We start from the raw sequence: 21,780 nt of genomic DNA on the forward strand, positions 1-21,780 counted from the left end.
TATATTCAGTAAAAAGAAGAAAAGCATTTGTGAGATGATGTAGGTTTGTCCCTTAATGTCTTTGGAAAGAAGAGTAAAGGGATGCCAGCCCTCTGATGGGACATGGGGACCACGGGCTCCTGAATCTCCTTCCAGCTTGCCCTGGACGAGTCCCTTCAAACCTGCCTGCTTCGGCTCCTGCCTCCAGAAAGCTGCTCAGGACCCCTTCCCCGCTGGAGGCCAGGAGAATGAAAGCAATATAAAGATAAAAAGCACTGGTTAGATGCCAGAACTGAGTTTAGGCACTGTCGTGTAGAAGGATGCTCTGGGAGAAGCACCAATTGCACCTGAATAAGGATGGGAGCTGAGCACCCACGTGCTCAAGGCACCCATGGGGACACGGGCCACCCTGCCCAGGTCCTATTCCAAAGGAATATATCCTTTGCAAAGGTCAGGAGATGACAGACAACCACCCAAACACCAGAGCAGACTACCTGAGCCTCCCCGCTGCCTCCGACCCTGCAGGCACACACGGCTTGGGAGACGCAGCAATTGTACATGAATCTTTTATCAGTGTTATTTATAACCAGACCCGTAACGTGAAGCGTGACCAACAAAACAAACAGCGTCACGCAACCTGCACGAGCTGAGCATCCGCGGAGAAACTTGGAGATATTTTGTTACAAACACAGCCTGCTAATGCACCTAAAAGATTTACAGGAACCAATTATCACCCTTTTCTGCCACCCACCAACATCAATTATTGCTCAAATTTAAGAAGACGACAAAATGTTTTAGAAGCCACTTTATAAGCTGCCGTCTCTCTCCGCAATGCTCGGCACTGACAGAGCTGTCCTGGAGCACCAGTCATGAAAGCCTCCTTGCTCCATCCAGCAGCAAAACTCTGAATATTGCTGGAAACGACTGCGATTACTGCGAGGAATTTATGGAAACAGCAAAACAACGACTTGACATAAAACCTGATTGTGCTGAAAAACGCGGTGGCAAAATGTCTAAAGCTTCTCCTGCTGATTTCCAACCCTGCTAGTCTATACGTTAACACAAACTTTCCTGCAATATCTCTTTCTATAAGGAGGTAACTAAGCTCAGCTTTCCTTTCCGGATACTCGCATTGTTTTCACCTCTGCCAACAACTTAGGGAATTGTCACCTGAAAATATTTCTGGATTTCCCTGTTTAAAGCTAAGCTTAAAAGCCAAGGCTATTTTCACATGAAATTAGCCTGGATTATTTAAGCTTGAACTAATTATTATTACATCGAATGATTCATCTAGTGATATACCTGAACCACTGAGCTATCTGATCCAGTGAGAGGTGTCCCTGCCCATGGCAGCGGGGCTGGAACTGGATGATCTTTAAGGTTCCTTCCAATCCAAACCATTCTACAATTATTCTGCCTCCCCCTCTTCCGCCGTCCCACGCCGCGGCGCCCCAGCAAACTGGTGCATCTCACTTGGTCTCACCCAGACAGGGGCACCCACAGCTCCAGGAGCACCCTGGCCACCGTTGGTGGAGGTGGTGGTGGGCAGTAATGCTTTTCACCCAGGAGAAGTGCAGCACCCACCTCTGGCTCTGCAGGACACCCCAGCAACCCTCCACGGGACGGCCACAGTGGGCTCTCACCTTCATCGCTTCTGATCGTCACCGTTTCTGTGCCTCTTCACCTCTTTACAAGGCGAGTTCTGCCCTCACATAGAATCCGAGTATCGAGCCCTACGTTAACAGCAACAGCTTGTCAGCAAGCGTGGCACCTGCCTACGGGCAGCTAAGGCGAGTCCTCCTCCCATTGATACCAACAGTGTTAATCCTGATCAACGGCGATGTAATTGAGAACAGCTTCCAGCCCTAAATCTGTTCCCAAGGTACTTCTATGCTGTACATCGGTACATCTATTAAATACATCTCCCGCTCGTAATATACCGCCAAGCAGCAGAGGATTTGCTGGATCATCTATCCAGGCACCAAACCAGTCTGCTGTGGAAACGATTCCTTGTGCAATGAGCTTATGATCTCACCGGAGAACAAAGATTTCAGGCTACGCACGGCTGTGTGTTGTGGGCTGCAGCACAGACATGTTAGAAAACAGCTCCAAACTGGCAGGATTTCCTCAAAACAAGAAAAAAAAAAAAATCTAAACAAACAGACCCTGAATTATTAACGGGCTCAGCTTTCTCAAGCGGTGAGCGGCAAGCAGGGTCAGCTCGGGTGTATGGGCATGGCCGGGGTGGAAGGGTCATTGCTGGGAGCAGTCCCTTATGGCTGTGGGGAAGACACTTAAAAGGGGGAATCCAGGCTGGTGGTTAAAGGAAACAGATCCCACTACAAAAAGGACAGACCTCCGCACATCCTCCCACCAGCTGGGGCTGGGGAGCATCCCCACATCTCCTGGATGCCCCACATCAGGGGGTCATGGTCCCCGTTGCAGGGCTCCCTCCTGCTGGCTGCGCCTCTGCCACCACAGGACGGCAGAGAATCGCGTCCCAAGTCGTTAAAATAATAGAAGAGCTTCAACTGACAGATATTGGGGTGGCCCTGCACAGGGGATGGAGCCTGGCTGTGGCGATGGGCACCTGTGGGTGGGTGGCAGCTGCGTGGGGACAGGCTGTGCCTGGGGACCACCAACATGCTGCCTTTGGGGGGCAAAAGGAGCACCCTGAATCCTGAAAGGTTGCGGTGGGATGGGGGTAGCCTCGGACGGGGGGGATTCCCAGCACTGCAGCCGCTCTCCAAGGCGTACACTTAACAGCAGCCTCTGCTCCACTGAGCACATCTTCCCCGGGGTTACTGCACCGACTTCACTCTGCTCCGCGTCTACTTGACCAATCTCACCTCCACCGAGGGAGGTATCATCTCATTAGTACACAGACATATCTCAAGTACGCAGTGATGAATTCCCCCCGGAGCTTCAAAAGCAATAAATGTGACCTTTGCATGTTCCTGCCATAAAATACCAGGAACACCTCCAGCTCCCAAGATAGAAGCTGTGGTGGGCATATGTGAGCAGCGTACACCATATGGATTAAGTCAAGGGAATACTTAGAAATTTCAACTCTGCCTTCAGCAAAAATGATTCCAGCAACGTTTTTAGCAATTTCTTGAGGATTTTCCGTGTGTTTATGAAGTGTTGATCACCGCAAACGGATCTTTCAGCCTAAGTCTTTGAAGTGTCTCTAGCCCTGCTCCTACAATAGCTTTGGATTTAGTAGAGATCACAAAATAAAGCATAAAATGTTAATATCAAAATGAAGACTTGCGGCGTGGCTCCTTTCTTAACGAAAGGTCTGCGCTGCCCGCAGTGGCATGTACATAAATCTGGTTCAAGGTTTCCATTCAGACTCCTTCAAAGCCACTTTTTTATTATCTCAGACTGCAGCAGCAACAAATAAAACATTTAGGCATGCTTAAATATTGATTTCATCTCTAGCGCACAGAACTTCCCTAAACAGCACATTTCTATCGAGTACAGTAACGGCTACTGAGGTTTCTTACTGGGGGGGTGCGGTAGAACTATTTACAACTGGATTACATGAAAAACTCCTGCTTTTTGGAGCAATTCTACCTAATTGGGAGAGAAGGCAGCAGAATGTGGAGAGCTGGAGCTATGTGGAGGTTTATCTGATCTTGGTGATAAAATTCCATCTCTGGGGTGACCTAAAAAGGACTGGAAAAGGCATGTGCTATGCGCTACGTGGATCAGCGCCGCACTAACGGCAAAGTGTGATGGATGATCTCATAGGTGTTTTCCAGCTCTCCTCCCCGTTGCTCCTCAAGAGCCAGTGAGAGATCAGGCTCCTTCCCTGATATTAAATATTTTGGGAATGACACACTGTGTCCCTGGACTGCCCAGTGACAACAGCTCAGCTAAACACCCAGAAGGAATTTAAACTTCTGCATATCTCTTGACGCTGGGAGATAACTCCTGCCTTCTCTGAACAGGAGGAACGGCTGCAATTCTCCAGTTAAGTCATGTTAATGATCTCAGAGATTAGCAAAGCCGGTTTGGAAACCTCAGCGCGTCATTACTGTCGAGGGCTTCCTTGAGAAAGCGCTATTTATGGACTACCTTCAAACCAACCTGGGCAAGCAGCAGTCTTCTGCCTTGGGTGGTGAAGGGCATGAGCTCCACGACCCATTCCTGCTGTGCCGCTCTGCATGGCTTCTGCCATACGGGAAGCAGAGGGAGCAGAACCTTCACTGCAGCACAAGATTTGGTGCAACCGCTTTCGTCTCTGAGCACCCAAACCCCACCACTTCCTCGAGAAGGACAATGCATCCTTCCAAAACGCCCACTGCCTGCGCAGCCCTGATGCCCCACATCCTCTGTGGTCCACCAGGGAGCATCAGCCATGACTGCCATGGGTGATGCAACCACGGTCCTACTGCCAGGAGCCCCAGCATCCTTCTCTCTCCCTACCTGCCGGACCTCCAGCTCCCTGAGGCACGGGGAGGGGGGTTTAATCTATGCCACATGGTTTCCCTTTCAAGTCACTGGAAAAAAATGCATGAGCTCTCACTTCGTGTTGAAGTCGGAAGGGCTGGGAGATACCAGAGCCCTTCAGGCTGAGGCTGTATCCACAGTCGATTTCACACACCAAATGCTGGGTTTTCTATGCTACTCTCTCCCAGTGTATTTAAGGCTCAGCCAGTAATTACAGCGCTCTTTCAGCAACAGTAATGGCCTGGAGAATCAGCTGATGGACAGTGAGGCTCTCTGAAATGCCTTCAGTTCATTACTACCACCCACAGTTGTGGCAAGAGGGCTCAGGGGCTGCATGAGAGACCATGGTCCCATCAGGTCCAGTGCTGTACAACCCCCTCCTAAGGACTGTCCTTGAAAAAGCTGATAAAGGACAAGAAACTGGAGGAAGAAAAACGCCGTTTGCTCAAAACCACAGGAAGGGTCAGTGGCAAAGCACTGTCTGCATCCCAACGTCAGGGTCAGGGTGTGCTCACCAGGATGCTGTGAGCTCATCGGGATGCTGTGATGCCAGCCCATCCAATACACCTGCAAGGATGGAGCTACCATGGGTAAATGGCTATGGTGACGCTCAAGCTCCCCTTCTAAATCCAATTTGCTCTTGAGGCAGCACCGCTGGCAGAGCCGCCTCTCTCCCCCACACGCTTCCACCCGCAATCCAACAGAAGCCACCTCATCTCAGCCTTCCAGCCACCCACCAGCATGGGAGCTCCACGTCTGAAAGCTGTTTAAGACACTGCATTTGTAACCTAATATTTTGAAGAAATAATAAAGAGAGTCAAATTTAACCCAACTGAGCAGGAGAAGCCAAATCTCTGCCCGCTGCGTTTCTAAAGAATTACAAAATATGTACAAGGGGGAACTGGAAATAGAGATAATCCTTCTCTGGAGCTCAGAGACACCTCTGATGGCCACTCAGCTGTGGAGGGAAATGCAGTGGGAGAGCCACAGTGAAAGCACAGTGGAGTCAGAAGGATGTCCATCGTGGTACAAGTTGGTTTTTTGAGATTATGGGAAATTTGATATACAGGGTAAGTATAATAGATAATTAGCTGAACTCCATATGTACCCTCTTCAACTTTCTCAAGGTCTTGGGAGATCATGGTGACAAGATTGGGTTGAACACCATGAGTACATCAGAAGAATAGAGATCATCTGCAACCAAGATCAGCCAACGCGGTGGCCAACTTCTAAGCCCATTTATGCTCCATGCAAGCTTCCTGGATTGACTCTTATTGCAACTGCACTGAATCTTGCTGCAGCACAGAGAGATCCAGCACAACCTTCCTGTTCAGCATGGCATGATCCTGTCTGCTTGAGCTCTTCGTAACAGACTTTGTCCCACCCTTGAAAGACCTTTGCCACCGGGAGTAATGCTTTATGAGGCACGCTTCAGCTTTCACTGACCTCACAAGGTGAATGCTTTATTGTGCTGTTATTCTTACCTGTGTAGCTGCAGCCACACCACAACAACCCTCACCTAACAAAGACTGGAAAATCCCTCCACAGTCTGGCAGGACTACACACCCACACGTCTGTGCCAACAAATCTGCCCAGCAGACCGTGCTAGGCACTAGTGCCAATGGTCAAATTCCAAGTCCAGGTACTTGCACTCAACCGAAATGCACTAACGGATTTTAGGAATGTGCAGTGATAGAACGGCAATGATGCAAGAGACACCTGGGAACGGAGAAATAACCCAGGATGAGCATTTCTGAGAACTACACACTTTGACTGGGAAATCCTCTTTCCTCTGACTCCATCTGCCCAGTTGGCTACAGCAGGAGAAATGCTTTCAGACGTAGCTGGTCAAAGGAAGAGGAATCACACGCCCATCCTGAGCAACACCTCCTCCTGCAGTACAGATGCTGCAGGGATGAGCACAGGAGATGATGATGGCCATAGAATCAGAGCATGGTCATGACTGATCCAGATTGCTTGGGTCTTCTGCAAACCAGAGCTGTGCTCCACCCATCTGGTTTGCTCCATTATTTTTGGACCATGACCCAAATTCCCCACGTGAAGGAGAGGCACTGAAATGCACTCAAGATCCTACACTACAGCAATCTGTGTGATCTCTTTCGGAGAGCGTGAATGAGGATTTCTTCTTCAAGGCCTTTTGTTCCACATGATGACTTAAAACAACCACTCTGGGATGCCCAGGCAAGCAGAAAAACTACAGCAATACTCACCCATCTCCTTGAGCTCCATATTAACAAGTTCCAACCAGCAAGCATCAAGCTCGTCCAGGTCATAGCGGCTCATTCCTTGCAAGTAAGTCCTCGTAGCTTCCGAAATCTCGGAGCCAGGCAGGCCACTCGGTGAAACCGGTGAGTTCTCCAGCTGGGGTATGATCCTGGAAGAAAAGAAGGCCAGGTTGAAAAAGAGCTACAACTTGCAAAAGTATCACATTTCTTGCCATGCAGGGTGTGACCACACCGTGTACGAGTCAGAATCCAAGACTGAAAGCAAGCCCAGCAAAATAGAAAGAGTTTCGTGCCCTCGGTGTTGTCTCCTGTGTCTTGGATGCTCTGAGCGCCACAACTTGCACACAAGCATCTCCCCAGATACTGCTGGTCTGGGCACCTTATGTGATGGTTTGAGTTGAGATGCGTTAAAACAAGCTGATTTTCTGAAAACACTAAGCACAGCCCAGCTGCCAGCTCCCCTTCCTGGGACCTCAAACCTGGAGCGTGAGCTTCTCCCCTCTGTGTCCCAGGCAAAAGCAGCGCAGGGAGGTGGCAGCACGGTGGCATGGCTCCAGCATCGCGCCCACCGCTGAGGGGCAGCCCCCATCCCTCGTGGCTCCAGCTCCTGCCGGGCTAGCTTTGTACACAGCACCATAGCCACGTGCCTCGGGCTGTGATCTGCAGGGGAAGGAGCAGCCTGAGAACCAGCAATCTGCCTCCAGGTATTCCTCCCTGCAGCCTGATGGCATAACACCAGTCTCTTCAGAAATAAAACCGGTACCAGTGCCGCATGCAGGCTTTGCCACTGCATCTCATTCTTCCTCAACACCCACTGATGCTTTTCAGTACGAGCCAGCCTGCGCCCTGCATGGCTCCACGCGGCAGAGCAGCCCCGCAGAAGCACCCAGCGGGCGGCTCTGCGCTGGGCTCCCTGCAGGAACACGCCTGCTCTTCAAGAGTTACGCAATTCCTCCTCACATCATGAGAAATTAAGCCATTTTTCGACTTTGTGTGGCTCCTTTCTTTCTCCCCGCCTTGCATTGCTACCAGCCTGGTGGCAGCAGCCTCCTACGTGTTTGGATTCTCGAGTCAAATAACTCAACCTACGGCTACAGCTGCTGGCATCAACCTCATGTTGCTCCCCCTGACGTTAGAGGGTTGTTTCTCCCCATGGAGGCTTGTGGAGAGGCTCACACGGGAATACGTTGTCAGGGCAGAGAAACCCCTTTTGGGAGAAAACCACTGTCCTGCCTGTGAAACTGGAAATCTGATGTGGAAAGCGCATGCAAACACAGGACTGGACATGCTACAAATAACCATGCTCTTGCCCAGAGCCAGGAGATCATGGCACCAACCCATACCTGCTCCATGGCCACCAGCAGGCATCCCACAGCCCTCAAAAGGCCGGATGTACCCAAGACATGGGATAAACATAAGGACAGGGTTACGGCAAGGCCTTCTGCTCACCACTGTTATCACAGTCAAGCTGCCAAACCAACTCCTTCCACCCTGCGGGCAGGACGGTGGCATGCTGGCACTGGGTTTGGCACCACCGCACACTCTGCGCCCTGTGAATATGAGACTTCTCGCCCAGTGGATGAATTCAAGTGCAATGCTCTGTCCTAGTTACACTCGGAAACATGAGCTCAGCCAGCAGCAGCTGAACACCTCCTCCCCACTGAACTCTGCCCGAAGCGCTCTGTGGGAGCAGAGCTGTCTGTTGAGGCTCTCTGGAGGTCTCCAAGGACTGCAGGAAGCCCCAGACCTGCCAATGTTTCCCCTCTTGCCTGGCGTAGGACCTGACAGCAGGAAAAATGAGTTACAGTTTGGTGATCAGGTGCTGCCCAGCTTTGCTTGCTGCCCTCTCCCCGAGGACGCAGGCAGTCCTGGCTGGGCTCTCCGCTTCCAGCTCCACTGCATCAAAGTTGATGACGGGCTCACACTGGCAGCTGGTCCCAGCACAGCTCTGTCACACCTTTCCTTTACCTACAACAATAGTTTTCCCATTCATCTAAGGAAATTAACTCTTTACATGAGAAAAATGAGGTCAAACAGATATGATGGTTCAGCAACAGTGACTCTGCCATTTCTTCCCCATGAGTGGGGAGGCCCTGGCCCAGGCTGCCCAGGGAAGCTGTGGCTGCCCCATCCCTGGAGGGGTTCAAGGCCAGGTTGGATGCCCCTGGGGCAGCCTGAGCCAGCGGGATGTCCCTGCCCATGGCAGGGGGTTTCAATTAGATGATCTTTAAGGTCCCTTCCAACTCAAACCATTCTATGACTATTAACTCCTCCAGCAATTACTGTTGATTTACTGACCAACACAGACCAGATCCGGGCCAGATGAGATGCCCAAGCCACCGTGTGCAGGTATCACTTCCCAGAGCACCCTCTGCAGTGCCCCGTGATCTAAAACACCTCCAAGCAAGCCCCTGCGACTGAGCCCACATGGCAGACAGGCTGCCCGCTGCCCACCAGGACGAGCTGCCTCCAGGCTGCCGCACAGCTGCGTTCACACCATGCCGGGCAGCACTTTGACAGGCTCGGTAACGGAGAACATCCCATGGTGACCTGGGAGATTTGTTCTAAGCACTCTCTAATCGCAACCACAGGGATGGAGAGAGGAGCTGCCTCATCTGCTGCAAACTCCCTGCTCAGAAAGCAAACAGGCGCTGGCTGTCAGCTCTCCTGCCTTTTTCTTGGCAACTCTGTGGCAACATGCACGACACTTGCCATGGACACGTCAACAGTGTGGCGTGTAATGACATGGAAGCAGAGGACAAGCTGGAAATGAAAAGCAGCCTGTGGTGCCAGCTGACCGAGCTCTGCGGAGCTGGAGCTCGCTGCAGGATTTGCACGGCTCACGTTTCCTCCCTAAAATACCACCTCTCCCTACCAATGTCGGCACAGAAGGACACTGCAAAGAAAGAAACAAACAGCATCCCGCTGCAGCGCATCATTCCCTTCAAAAGCCTGAAGATCCAACCTTCCTCTTGCACCAGTACCGGCGGGGAAGCCTGTTGGCCCCTGCAAGATTTATCTGCCTTCTGCCCCGATAAGTAAGTTAACGTCAGAGCATCGAGTGCCTCGTGCTCTGTGATGCGTCTGCGGCAAAGCTATCGTGTCCATCACGTAACCAGCTGGATCTTGGTACCAGATGTTCCACTGAGGGAAGCAATCTGTGCGCAGCCGCCCCCAGGAACGGAGCCCTACCTGCCTTGCTCAACATCACAAAGGAAATCTGCAGCAGGGCAGGAAAATGAACTTGGAGTTTCTCTGGACCCAGATATCTAGTGTAACTGCTGTCCTCTACAGCTGCAACCACTGGAGGCACTTCCAGAGCCATCGGCAGGAGAAGGAATAATCTGATTGCTCAGAGAGGCAAACATCAAGAAAGGGGTTCTTTTTTGTCTCTTTTGCCTTATTTCCCCACCAGTACATTGAAAATACAGAAACGCCCCAACGCCTTGAGAGCATCTCCAAATTGTAGTTCAGGATCTAAAAATAACCCCATGAAAAGACAGCTCTCAGTCCCTCGATTTTCCAACGAGTTCCCTGAAATATAGGACAGGGCTTGGGGATTCAGGAACGTCTGTATTTAACGCAGACAGCAGTAATAACACTGAAACTACGCCTGCTCCAACTAGGACTCTCATCTAAGGAGCTCCCAGCCCCCTCGAATAGACAAAGAGACGCTGGTGCAATGGGTGTTGGTCTGAGAAGACCTCTTTCCCAGCATCTCAGGTCCCGCTCAGCTTCGCCAGCCCTGGGGATCAGCAGGCAGGCTGGGCACAGCAGTCTCGTGGGAGAAAGCTCAGAGCCATGGAGGAAAAATAATCCTCCAACTGCAATGAATGTTCCTTTTGGAAAGAGCTGCCTGAGCAGGATGGGGACGGAGCTGTAAGCCATCATTAAGCCGGGTTACACAAGCTGCTCACCAACCAGCCGGCTGCAACAGGTGACAGTGACACAGGGCCAGCCGGGACGCGCGGGAGAAAGGAGCCGCTATTTTTAGCCTGGTATAAAGGTGCAAAGATTACTGCTCTGTGTACATATCAAAGGGGCGGCCTGAACAAGTCATTTGCTGTACCGACAGCCCTGAAATGCACTTAGGCTGATAAGGATGCTGACAGTGACTGTGGAAATCTCTCTGGGTTATCTACAACGTTGTACATGCGATGCCGACCACTGAGAACCTGTGTTCCTGGTGAACACAGGGCCAATCTGCCCCGATGTGTGCGTGCCGCCTCTGCCTTTTTCCACAGGTACCTCATAGAAAAGGGTTTTTTATGGCTCTCAAACAATCCAGCAAACTGTACGTACTTACAACTGTACCCTGATGGGTGCAGGAGGCTGCCGGGTGCCGGGAGCTCGCACAGGACACCTTGAGCCTCTGGGAAGACCAAGCAGAACGTGATGCCTGGAGGTGTGTGGGCTTCCATTAATTCCTGGACTTGCCATAGTGGGTAAAATCATGTTCATAAAAAGCAGCCTGTTCCTCCCTGACACAGGCTAACACACCTGCAAAGAGCTTCTCCGTGTTCCGATACAAAGATCAATGACTGCAGAGACAGTTGCCTTGGGCTAGGAGAAACGGTGGAAGGAAGGGATCCTACAATTTAATATAAGAAACCAACGCCCTGTGATACAGAGCAATACAGAAAACAGACCGTGCTGTGCACCCCTCCTCATCTACAATAACTTCAAGGAAACCAGATTCTGTAAAGCTGTAAGCTTTGTGCTGCTCAGACACCGCAGTGGAAGGGAAGAACCCACCACAGCTGCCTTTGCCAGCACCTCCTGCCCATCTTCCACTGGGCTCTGTGAGCTGGGGCTGGCAGGGACGTCACCAGGGCCTTGCCCGCATGCAAGAATGGCGCTTGATCCCTTGGGAACATGCATAGTTCCAAATAGCTGCTTGCTGGACAAAGAAAAACCCAGGCTGGGTGGTAGGACATCTGCACACGTGGCACAAACTCGCCCAAGTGAATTTTGCAAGATGTGCTAATATTCTTCACGTCCCTGGTTCAGGCATGGTGATCCTCTAGGAATTGAGTCTTCTTTCTTATTTCTACTCTTGCTTTCTAGTTTTCCTCTCCTATTGCAGCTGCAGATGTGGTGGGGAAGATACAGGACTTCCTACCTGCTCCAAGTGCTCCAGGATGGCAGGACACCATCTGCAGCGCGGGCTGTGGGGGATCACGGACACCCACCATCGTTGCTGGGGCTGTACTGGGCAGTCGGTGCCTGGAGAAGTCTAGCACTACACAAGTACGTGCTCAAGATGGTTTTCAAAGATCGGTGAAAACATCTGCTCCTCACTCTCAGCAAAAGCCAGTGGTGGGGCCGTGCTGTGCCCTGGCATCTGCCTCGGCTTTGGAGAGCATCCACACTCCCTCCTGCTGACAGCACCAATGCGGCCACCCACGTGCTCCATTGATTTTTCCCTTCTTAGAAAGAAAGCAAGAGTCAAGCTCTTAATTACCTCAATTACCACTTTGCCCATTGCCCTTTATCCATATTGAAGGGTTTCTGCTGGCTTGTTTAGAGAATTTCCTCCTTTTTAAAAAAGCAGAGGCAGTGGTGTAAACAGCAAAAGCAGAGCTAGGAAATTCATTACCGAGGCATTTGTGAGAACTCATCAGCCCAGCTCGTTTGTGCTGCCCCGCCATCTCCATCAGGGCCAACTCCTGCACCAGCAGATCTCCACAGGAATTTCCTGCACCTTAAAGGGCTCTTCCTGTTCCCCCAGCGTTTTGATGCCTTAGTCATTCGCCCCTAGTCTTGGTTCAAAAAAGCAAGACTCGCTCAGCCCCAGGCTGTATCATCCCTGGCATGTTCCAAATAAATGGTGACGGTGACGCACGAGCATCCCTGCAGCCAGGGACCCTGTACAGGTCCAACCTACCCAGACTTGGTCTCCACAAAAAGCAAGAACAAGCTCCAAAAAGCCCCAAACCACCTCTCTCAACCTAAACAAGAGCAAAGGAGACTTAGGTAGCAAGCTACATGTTACGAAGGACACGGACAAGGCAAGACCCTGAGTTTCTGAGGCTCTGTGATGCACAGGGGACAGGAAGAGAAGAGAAGAGAAGAGAAGAGAAGAGAAGAGAAGAGAAGAGAAGAGAAGAGAAGAGAAGAGAAGAGAAGAGAAGAGAAGAGAAGAGAAGAGAAGAGAAGAGAAGAGAAGAGAAGAGAAGAGAAGAGAAGAGAAGAGAAGAGAGAAGGACTTGAGTGTGACCGTGGGTTGAGGATGAAAAGCACCGCAAGGCTGGGGTGGCTCATACCCCAGCAGGGAATGCCTCAAATGCCCCAAACTGGGCAGGTGGCAGAGGACAAATAATGCCAAAGTGGGAAACGGAAATACTACAGAAACAAACAGCATGGCCTGAAAGTTCATTAATACAAAAATAGTGTGTTATAGAGAATCAACAAGGATTTCTTCAACACAAAAATACCTTAAAAAAATTCAAGCAAACTCCTCTTCTCTGGACGATGACATTTCACTCAGGTAAAAAGCTCACTTTTACTGAAAGTAAGAGCACAGGGAACACCATCCTTCCCAAAACGATGCCATTCTTGAGGAAAAAGCACAGTCCTGGGCAGCAGCTTCTTGGAGGCACCACCAAAGAGCTCAGAGTGCTGATAGATGTCCGTGTGCCATCCACTCTGCAAGTGCTCTTCAGCACCACCTCACCACCTCGCCAATGCCCCCAAAGCCCTGCAGCTCCTCCAGCTCCTACAGCAGAGGATGTGGAGCAGGGAAGGGATGGACCCACCCAGCTCCATGGTGGCACAACAGCTTTACCTGCATCCAAGCATCGCCACAGAGAGCCCAAACACAGCAATCCCACAACCATGAGGTAAGTCATGACGGCCGATCCACAGCGAGCGGCTGGCAGGGTCAGTTGTCCTCGGCAGCCAAAGCACCCCAGCGAGGCGGCTCCCCTGTGCAACGCACTGCTGAGATGACTCATTTTCCAAGCAGGGCTCTCATGGTGGGACCACACATGTTTCCATCACAGCTTCTGGTCTGGGTGTTCGCTGGTGACATGCCACCACCGAGATGCTGTGGCTCTCCCTGCACCATCACAGCAAAGCATCGCAGAGCTGCATGAAGTGCCAAACCATGTGCAGAAGCAAAATGACTCTGGAGGAGCATTTACTCTCTTATTTATCCAGACAGCAAGAGACACAGCATCCAAAAAAATATCTGTATCAATCAAGGGCTTATTTAAACCAAGGGCTGAAAACTGGGATCAGTCTGAAAAGCACAACAAACCTGAGGCCATTAGTCTGAAAGTAGGTCTCAAGGGCACTTGAGGAAAAGGCGTAAGTGGACCCCAACACTCTTGAGGATCACATTTATCCCTGGAGAAGATTACGCGGTAATAAAATATACTCAGCAAATTTCCATGGTTAATCATCTCTGTAAACCGAACACTTCATTTGGCTGAAGGGAGAAGGCGTTTTTTTCCTATACGCTCCCTTTTCATATACCAGATAGAGATAATTATTCCTGTCGAGTGTTTCTCTTCTGAAAATACTCCATTTTATTAAAATGAAGGCTTTAGTCAGTCATCTGTTCTTCACCTACGTCCCAGCCTAAATTAGTCCTGTCCATTGCCCATAAATAAATCAGCTTAGGAAAGTCAGTGGAAAGATAACTCTGCCAGCAACCTTCAGCGGATGCTGATACTGTTCTTACCGCCAGCTCCACTCGCAGGGGAATTCTCCTGCGGCACACGACGACTTTAAAAAGGCAATTTAAGGGGATGATTTCCATTTTCTGTTTATTAGAATAGTATCTAGCAGGCCATTCGGACCAGATGCCCAATCTTCTTATGAACTTAAGCTAATAGATGTCACAGACACTGCTGCATCTCAATAGCAGAGCAGAATTAAGACGTTAGAAAACAAGCCTGGTGGTGTAAAGGCAAAGGATGGGGTTGCAGACAGTGGTGGACGACCACAGGAAAGAGCTGCAGCCCACACACAAGATTTTGTGACCCTCAGCATACCCAGACCCAGATTTACTGAACAAATTACGCACATTTAGTCCACTTTTATGGTTTCTAGCAAAATCATGAGCCAAAAACTATACTCCCAAAGCTGGCTTCAAAGAAGAAAAGGATCGCCAAGAAGATATTAAATAGGTTAGGTTTTAAATTAACCGGTCTGATGTTTAGATTAGCACATTAGCAGGCTGGACCAGTTGGAGGGGGAGTCTAAAATCATCTTTAGGATCCACATCTCAGTGTCAACAGGTGCCTGAGCACAGTCGCCACTCCCCTCCTTCACTGAAGATGCTCCAGGCAACATCAGGAGCATCCTGGTCACCAGCACAGGGTGATTGAGAGCTCACAGCCCTGCTGGCACCCTGTTGTGACAAAGCCTGAAACCAGAGAGCTGGGAGGGATCACTGGTACTCAGCGTCTGCCAACGTGTCCTCCTGAGCAGAGAAAGGGCTGGAGGTCCCAAGGAGGAGAGTGGTGACACAGTGCGTCTCAGCATGCCACGAGCACCAAACTCTTCTATTTGAAAACAAATAAACAAACAAGAACCTCAACAGAATTAAAGCCCCATTTTCAGCTGGCACTGCTGGGGCCACTTTGGCCAGAAAAGTAAGAATTTGCAGTTATTTCCTCATTGGCTGTTGGAGCCAAAATCCCTCAAGATTTTGCAAGAGCCTCTGCAAATCCACAAAAATTTATATGTATCCAACAGAGCAGCTGTGGGCACAGGGCTCAGCCCAAGGGTCAAAGTCTGGGGCTGGGAAAGGGAATTTGTGGTGGCTGTCCGGGCTGGTGGCCCAGTCTGCCACCCTGATTCATGCCATCTGTAGGGCATTGTCGTGTCAGGGGCTGCAACAAACACTTTTCTAGCAAAAAAAGTTGATGGATGTAACATAACATCAACCCTTCCCTTGCACACCCATGTTGGAACAAGCAGCCTAGTGTAACCACGCAGCTCATCACCACCACTGCTGATGTGGGCAAAGCACAACTGGGCTGGCACTGCTCTCTGGCATAACCTAAACCTTCAGTAAACCGCTTGGCCAAAAAATCTACGCAGGCAGTAAACACTTGGTTCAACTCTAAAGCTCTCATCCGGTTTCCTGCTGCTGTTTCGGGAGAACAAAGCAGCTGGATTTGGCCCCAGGAGGATCCACCAACCTCCTGCAACAGGAGCATCTGTGCCCAAAAAGCACTCCCAGACTGCGCAAACATCAGTGGCTGATGCTCAGCCCCCCGTGAAGGTCCCTTTGCGCTTCCCAAGCAGCACTCGAGATGCTCAGGAAGGAGTTAATGCTGCTTGCAGCAGTGTCCTGCCCTCTGGGTACCAGCAGCCAGTGAGTGTGGCTCCAGGTGACGTAATGCCTGGGTGGCTGCGCAGGCTGCACACCCCATCCCTGCTTTGCTGGAGATGTGTCAGGGACTCTGGGATGTGCCAGGGACCACGGGATTTATCGGAGACCCCAGCATCCTCTGCAGGCAGGGACCAGCCGGGGCCAGCGTGGCTCAGCTACACCCACCATCCCTTTACTGTTATTTTTTCCAGCTGAACCCCAGCCACGCAGCGCTTCCCAAGAAGTGAACATTAGAAATGATCCTTACCAGCTTTTAAACCACCCTGAGCGATGGGGAGTGGGCAGCGGCCGGTGCCACGCGGCTCCACACAGCTGCCCGCACTGCGCGCTCATCTCAGCTGGGAAACTCCTTCTGGTCCTGGGACCATCCCGGGTCTCGCTGTTTGGGTTTGGAAATCCTACAGTGACAACCCTATTTCTGCGTAAAATGTCAAGGATGGGGCAGGGTGGCCTCTCGCAGCAGGGGGTGAGGGTTTATACAGGCAGGTTCTGGAAGTTAAACAGAAATGCAGGTGAAACTCCCAAGCGCATTTAACAGGTGCGATAAGGAAAATGCTCCGTTTCTCCCTCTTCATGTAATATCTCCTCCAGTAACAGCCTGCAACCAGATTGGGTCCTTCCAGGCCTCTGGAATAATGAAATCCTCTAAGGAGAAAGTGATTCACTCTCCTTTGATGTGATAAAAAGAGGAAAACAAGTGAACAGGAGGCACTAAACAGCCATCTTGTTAAACCCAGACAGCTCTTCCAATTTTAATTTGGAGCTGTTTATCACCATATAAAAGCCTGATACTCAGCAGACCAGATAAAGACCAGAGCGTGGATGTCCCTGCCTTTCCCACGTTTATATTCCAGCCTAAATCTCGCTGAGATTTAGCTCAACAAATGAATTATTTAAGTCTCAAATCTCATTCCATGCCCAAAAACCCCATTTCAATGTAGACCAGAGAAGGGACCTGGTAAAGAAGCGCTGAGGAGTGGCGTTGGGAAGTTGCAGAGCGGTGTCTGTGGAGGAGAGGATGGGCACCGCTGCACAGCGGGGTGCAACTGCACAACTTCTGCGCAGAGAAAAACCACGGCTGCCCGGACAGACGACGATGGCCAGGCAGCGGTTTGCTAGTGGGCTGCCTGGAACAACAAAAGGCAGATGTTTTTCTGGTTGACTAGACAAAAGCTGTGCCTGGGCAGAAGAGCAAAACACACACATAATTTCTAATGCTGTGCAAGAATCTTCATATTCTTCTGCCTCTTTCCCCTCTGTGCCGCTCACCTTAACAGCAGCATTGAAGGCAGCAGGAGGGGCTCTGACCGGCTGCTGGGAGCAGACACAGCCTGCGCTGCTCTTCTGGCTCCGAAACCCAACAAAACACGGTGGTCCCTGATCCCAGGGCAGCTGCAGAGGATGCTCAGGCAGCGTCTGCTCCCTGCGGGCAAGCAGCGCAGTGCCAGCACCAGCTCCAGTACTGGTCCTGCTCTCCTCCCAGAGCACCAGTGACCTACCTGGTGACCCTTCAGGGACCCATGTCGCATGCCAATCTTCTCCAAATCCAGCCAGCACTATTCTGCTCGTTTCCATTTAAGCAATACATATCTTGGAATTGCTCCTAGGAAAGCCAGGGGTGTTTGAGCACATGTTTTCTGGATATAAGAAGATGAAAAATGTTGCTTCTTTACGTAACGTAAGCCAAGCTACTAACATTAAAGCATCTGGAATTAATTATCTCAGCCAGATAATGTTTCCACAGTTATTTCAGTAACGCAAACAGCTCCACTTGTCTTTGCATCCACCTACTAACAGGGACCAGAGACGGAGGCTGTGAGCGACAGCAGCAGTTCTGCACCTGCCAGGCTCTAAGCAAGGGCTGCGAGCACGAGCTGCAGCCCATCAGGAATTGGCCAAATCCCCAACTCTGCTGCTAAGAGATCTGAGCATCAGAAAGCTCAAAATACAGATGAAGGCACAAAGGTGACTATTCCTGTGATTAGCATTCACCATTAGCACGCTGCCACTGCAAGGGTCTCCTTACACAAAACCAACCCAATAAAAGCAAAGCTTTGAGGAATTTGAAAAGGCAGGATCCAGCCTTTTTTAATGCGTTTTGAGTGACTGCTCCAAGGCTGAACCTTGAAACACATGAGAACAGTTTTGACGCTGAGTCACTTGAAGCAGCACACAGCCCATCCCACAGAACCAGGAGGGATCCGTCTGCCTCTTGCACCATCCATGTACCGCTATGCAGCTACGCTTGCTCTGGTGCATTTGTCAGACCTTCATCCAGTGCACTGAAAAAAACCATCTACCAGCTCTTCCCCACCTCACCAAGGTCCTGGGAACACGGTAATGCTTTCTTTCCAGTAATGCAGTCTTCCCCTAAATGCAACAGGATTATCCACAGCAGCACCAAGAACTGAGCAGCTATTCCCGCTGCCGGGCTGTCCTGCTGCTTCCTTCACTCTGAAGAGCATTTAAAGTAATAGTTTCTTACATTGTTCAATGGGGACATAAGGTGGACTAAATCAGCAAGAGGTGATTTAATTACTGCTGCAGTTGCAAGCAGCAGCAATCACATCTGCTACGGTTTGCGCTGCTACATGCGAAATTCATGGTTCTGGACGGAGAGCAGAGGTGATGGAGAGAGCTGTGGAGGTTCTCAAGGCTGTACCAAACCAGAGTGCATCCCGAGAGCCATAAACCTCGTTACAGAGCAGCAGGAATCATGCCCGCTTCCTCTATACATTCACAGCTGAAATACACTTGACCTTCTGTGCGCTCGATCCAGTATAAACCACAGGCATCCACTGGGAGGATTAGCAAACATTTAAACTAAAAGTCCAAGTGGCTGGGTACTAGGTAAGAACAGGCGGGATTAACATGTTTCCTGTAGCAAACTAATAAAGGTGAGGACTTGCTGAAAGCCCACATGAGAACTTGTCAAGCAGACTGTAAAACAGAAATGATTACAAGCACCAGACAGAGTAAATCAGGCTTATTCCTTCGCAAAGCACCCGCAGGCACAGGGCATAAGCCCTCTATAGAGCTGAATACTACCTTTACACTGCCCAGACTCTCTAAACCACCAAACCCCTGCTGCCATGGAGGTGATCCACCTCATCCTAAATCAGGTCTAAAAGACCAGGACAGACCACCTTGCAAACAACCTGTCCCTCCCTGCTGCCGGAGCAGATCCAACTGGAAACCTCCCTTTTCCTGGTGGCAGGGCTGCAGAGGGAACTCACTGATGTTCCATCACCAGGGGTTTTTTTTTGCTGTCCTTGCTCAGTGCCACCAGCCAGCCCTGCGCACAAGCACTCCCGGTCACCCTCGCCACGGCCAGGCACCACCTGGGAGCGCACGGAGCACAGCACGCTTTCCTCTCCCTGTGCTCCCATGTCCCAGGGCTCCTCTCAAAACATTTAAGCCTACAGTGGCTGGGATTTTTATTTCTTTTGATCACAGAAGAGTCTCAGATCTTGAAAGGGAAGCACACAGCTATTTCTGCAGCACATCAGAATCCAGACCAATCTAAGGGCAGGCAGCCACAGACTGGGCGCAACTGACCCAAGAAACAGCCTTCTGTAAAGTCGCCAGCGTGCCATCTGCAAGCCCCAAACTCACACGTTTTTCACCATGAGCTGGAGGGACGGAAAAAAACAAAGGGAGGGAAAAAAAAAAAAAAAGAAAGAAAAAGAGGAGGATCATCTTGGAAAAAAAAAAAAAAAAAGAAAAAAGCTCTGCTCCAAAAGATACACAAAGTGCTGCAGAATCCTGCCTGCCCCTTCTGCAGCAAAGCCCAAGGGAAGCTGCTGATGAGTCAACAGCCAGCCTGCGTCTCCGACCGAGGAAAGGAAGTCCAATCTCAACACTCGAGAACAAAGTGTGCTGGTTCATACAGTACATGCTGAGAATGAAGGCTCGGCAAGCCCTCCCCGGGCTGGGAGCCGCGCTGCTGCAAGGATCCAGCCTGGCCAACACCCAGGGCTCCCGCTGCACGCGGAGGAAAAGGGAGAAGTGAAGTCCAGCCATTGCCGGGACATTTGCATCGTGCTGCCCCGCTGCCAGGCCAGCCCGGCCGCAGCTCCTCGGCGCTGCCATGCCCCACGCCGCGGCAGGGATTGCTCCTGGTGTTATTTTCTCCCCATCACCAAAACTGCTCTTTCCCTGTCCTGGGTGTGTTGGATGCAGCACTAAGCCCTGCTGGGATGAGCCAAGGTGTCTGTCTGTTCACTGGAGGAGAGGGTAAGAAAGGCGGGGATGTGCCCCAGTGCTACACCCATCACCAGTTAATTCTCCTCCCTGCCCCAGTACACCCATCCCCAACACCGCTCTCCGCCAGCTGACCTGCTCCGTATCCCTCCTCTTGTAATGATGCTGTATCACAAAACCATAACACAAATGGCCCTGCCAACAACTCTGCACTCTCTCAAAGAACTTCTAGACCTCCTGGAGATGTTGAGGCAATTCCTCGCAAGGACAGGAGTTCACTAAAGAGCAGCAGAGCTCCAAGGAGATGAATGCCGGGCAGCTCCACATTGTGATCCGGGCACAGCCAGCTCCACACCTGCACCAGCTCGATCCATGCCCAGCAGCGCAGCAAGGAGCGGCTTTCCCTGCGGGTGTGGCTGTTGGAAGAGAAAGGACAGAGGGGACCCAAGGGAGGAGAAGAGGACAGTGACACAAACACCACGCCGACATGGCAGATGGCGTCTGCGCCATCGCCGAGTTGGTAGTTGCAGAGGTTGTGCCTTCCTGTTGCCACAGCACTTTCTGTTTTCTGTTAAAACAGGGCCACAGCAATGATGCAAGTACAGATCTGCAACGCCAAGAGTATCTGGGAAGCCTGCCAGCAAGAAGCAGCCTTCCTGCTCATCCTCCCGCTGTGTGCAAATTCACAGGAAACAGAATCTACAGCACATACTAATGTGGCTTAATGTGAGATCCAAGAGCCACCTCGAGATCCTGCCTGCCTCCCTGACAGCCTGGAGAAGGAGCCGCACGCCAAAAATGTTAAATCATGAAACAAAAGAGGAATTAAAGCCCATGTAGGTGCATAAAATCCCACGTAGGTGCTGCTGCTTTACGGAGTGATGGTCCCTGCCGAGCAGGCTCAACGCGCCGCTGTGCGTGGCACCTTCATCGACGGCAGCGGGAAGGGACAAGCCCTGATCAGGTTCCCCAACACCCACTCTGCAAAAGGGACTTCACAGCCTCCTACAGGCACCCACGGCAAACCAGCAAGGCCCACCTTGCCCTTCCACAGCGTGGCTCTGGGAAGACAGAGCTCACCAAAAGCTTCTCTTTCCCACTTACAACAGGAGTGGTACCCACAGACCCAGTGCTCCGGGATTGATGCAGTGACTCTTCCTGCTACTTCACCTTGCCTAATGCTTCAACTCAAACTGTGCTGAGATGCTCCAACCTGGCATCCAGCACTCAATTGTGTCCCCATACCAGACTGGGACCTTGTGCCTGGCTCGATCACTGACTTATGGTGGAAATCTCCGTGCCTCAGTTTACCCATTGGTAAAATAACCGCAGAGCTCATATGGGGGCTGTGAGGCTTGACTCCGTTTCTGGAAAGCCAGCGGAGATCCTTCGGCTATGGGCTCCAGCAGAGGTGGGAAGCGCTGTCATCACTGGGATGCAGTCTCATGACCACCCACGTCCCACGCACAGAGGACGCCACCCTGCTGTTCTCCACCTGCTGGAAGGGAAATTCACCTTGATTCCTTTCTCCCTTGCTCTCATCTG

General features: G+C 51.1%; 2 protein-coding genes across 3 annotated transcripts in view; one reads left to right on the forward strand and one right to left on the reverse strand.

The window, feature by feature from the left end:
* The window catches only part of SKP1 (S-phase kinase associated protein 1), a 276,895-nt gene that overhangs the window by 103,005 nt on the left and 152,110 nt on the right, over positions 1-21,780 (forward strand). The window lies entirely within an intron of this gene.
* The window catches only part of JADE2 (jade family PHD finger 2), an 81,967-nt gene that overhangs the window by 32,132 nt on the left and 28,055 nt on the right, over positions 1-21,780 (reverse strand). For both annotated transcript variants that reach the window (XM_054079391.1, XM_054079390.1), the window contains exon 5: positions 6,669-6,832. In XM_054079391.1, the coding sequence (XP_053935366.1) occupies positions 6,669-6,832 (164 nt within the window). The remainder of the gene's footprint in view (positions 1-6,668; positions 6,833-21,780) is intronic.

The sequence above is a fragment of the Cuculus canorus genome, chromosome 14 (assembly GCF_017976375.1).
Source record: "Cuculus canorus isolate bCucCan1 chromosome 14, bCucCan1.pri, whole genome shotgun sequence".
Lineage (NCBI taxonomy): Eukaryota > Metazoa > Chordata > Aves > Cuculiformes > Cuculidae > Cuculus > Cuculus canorus.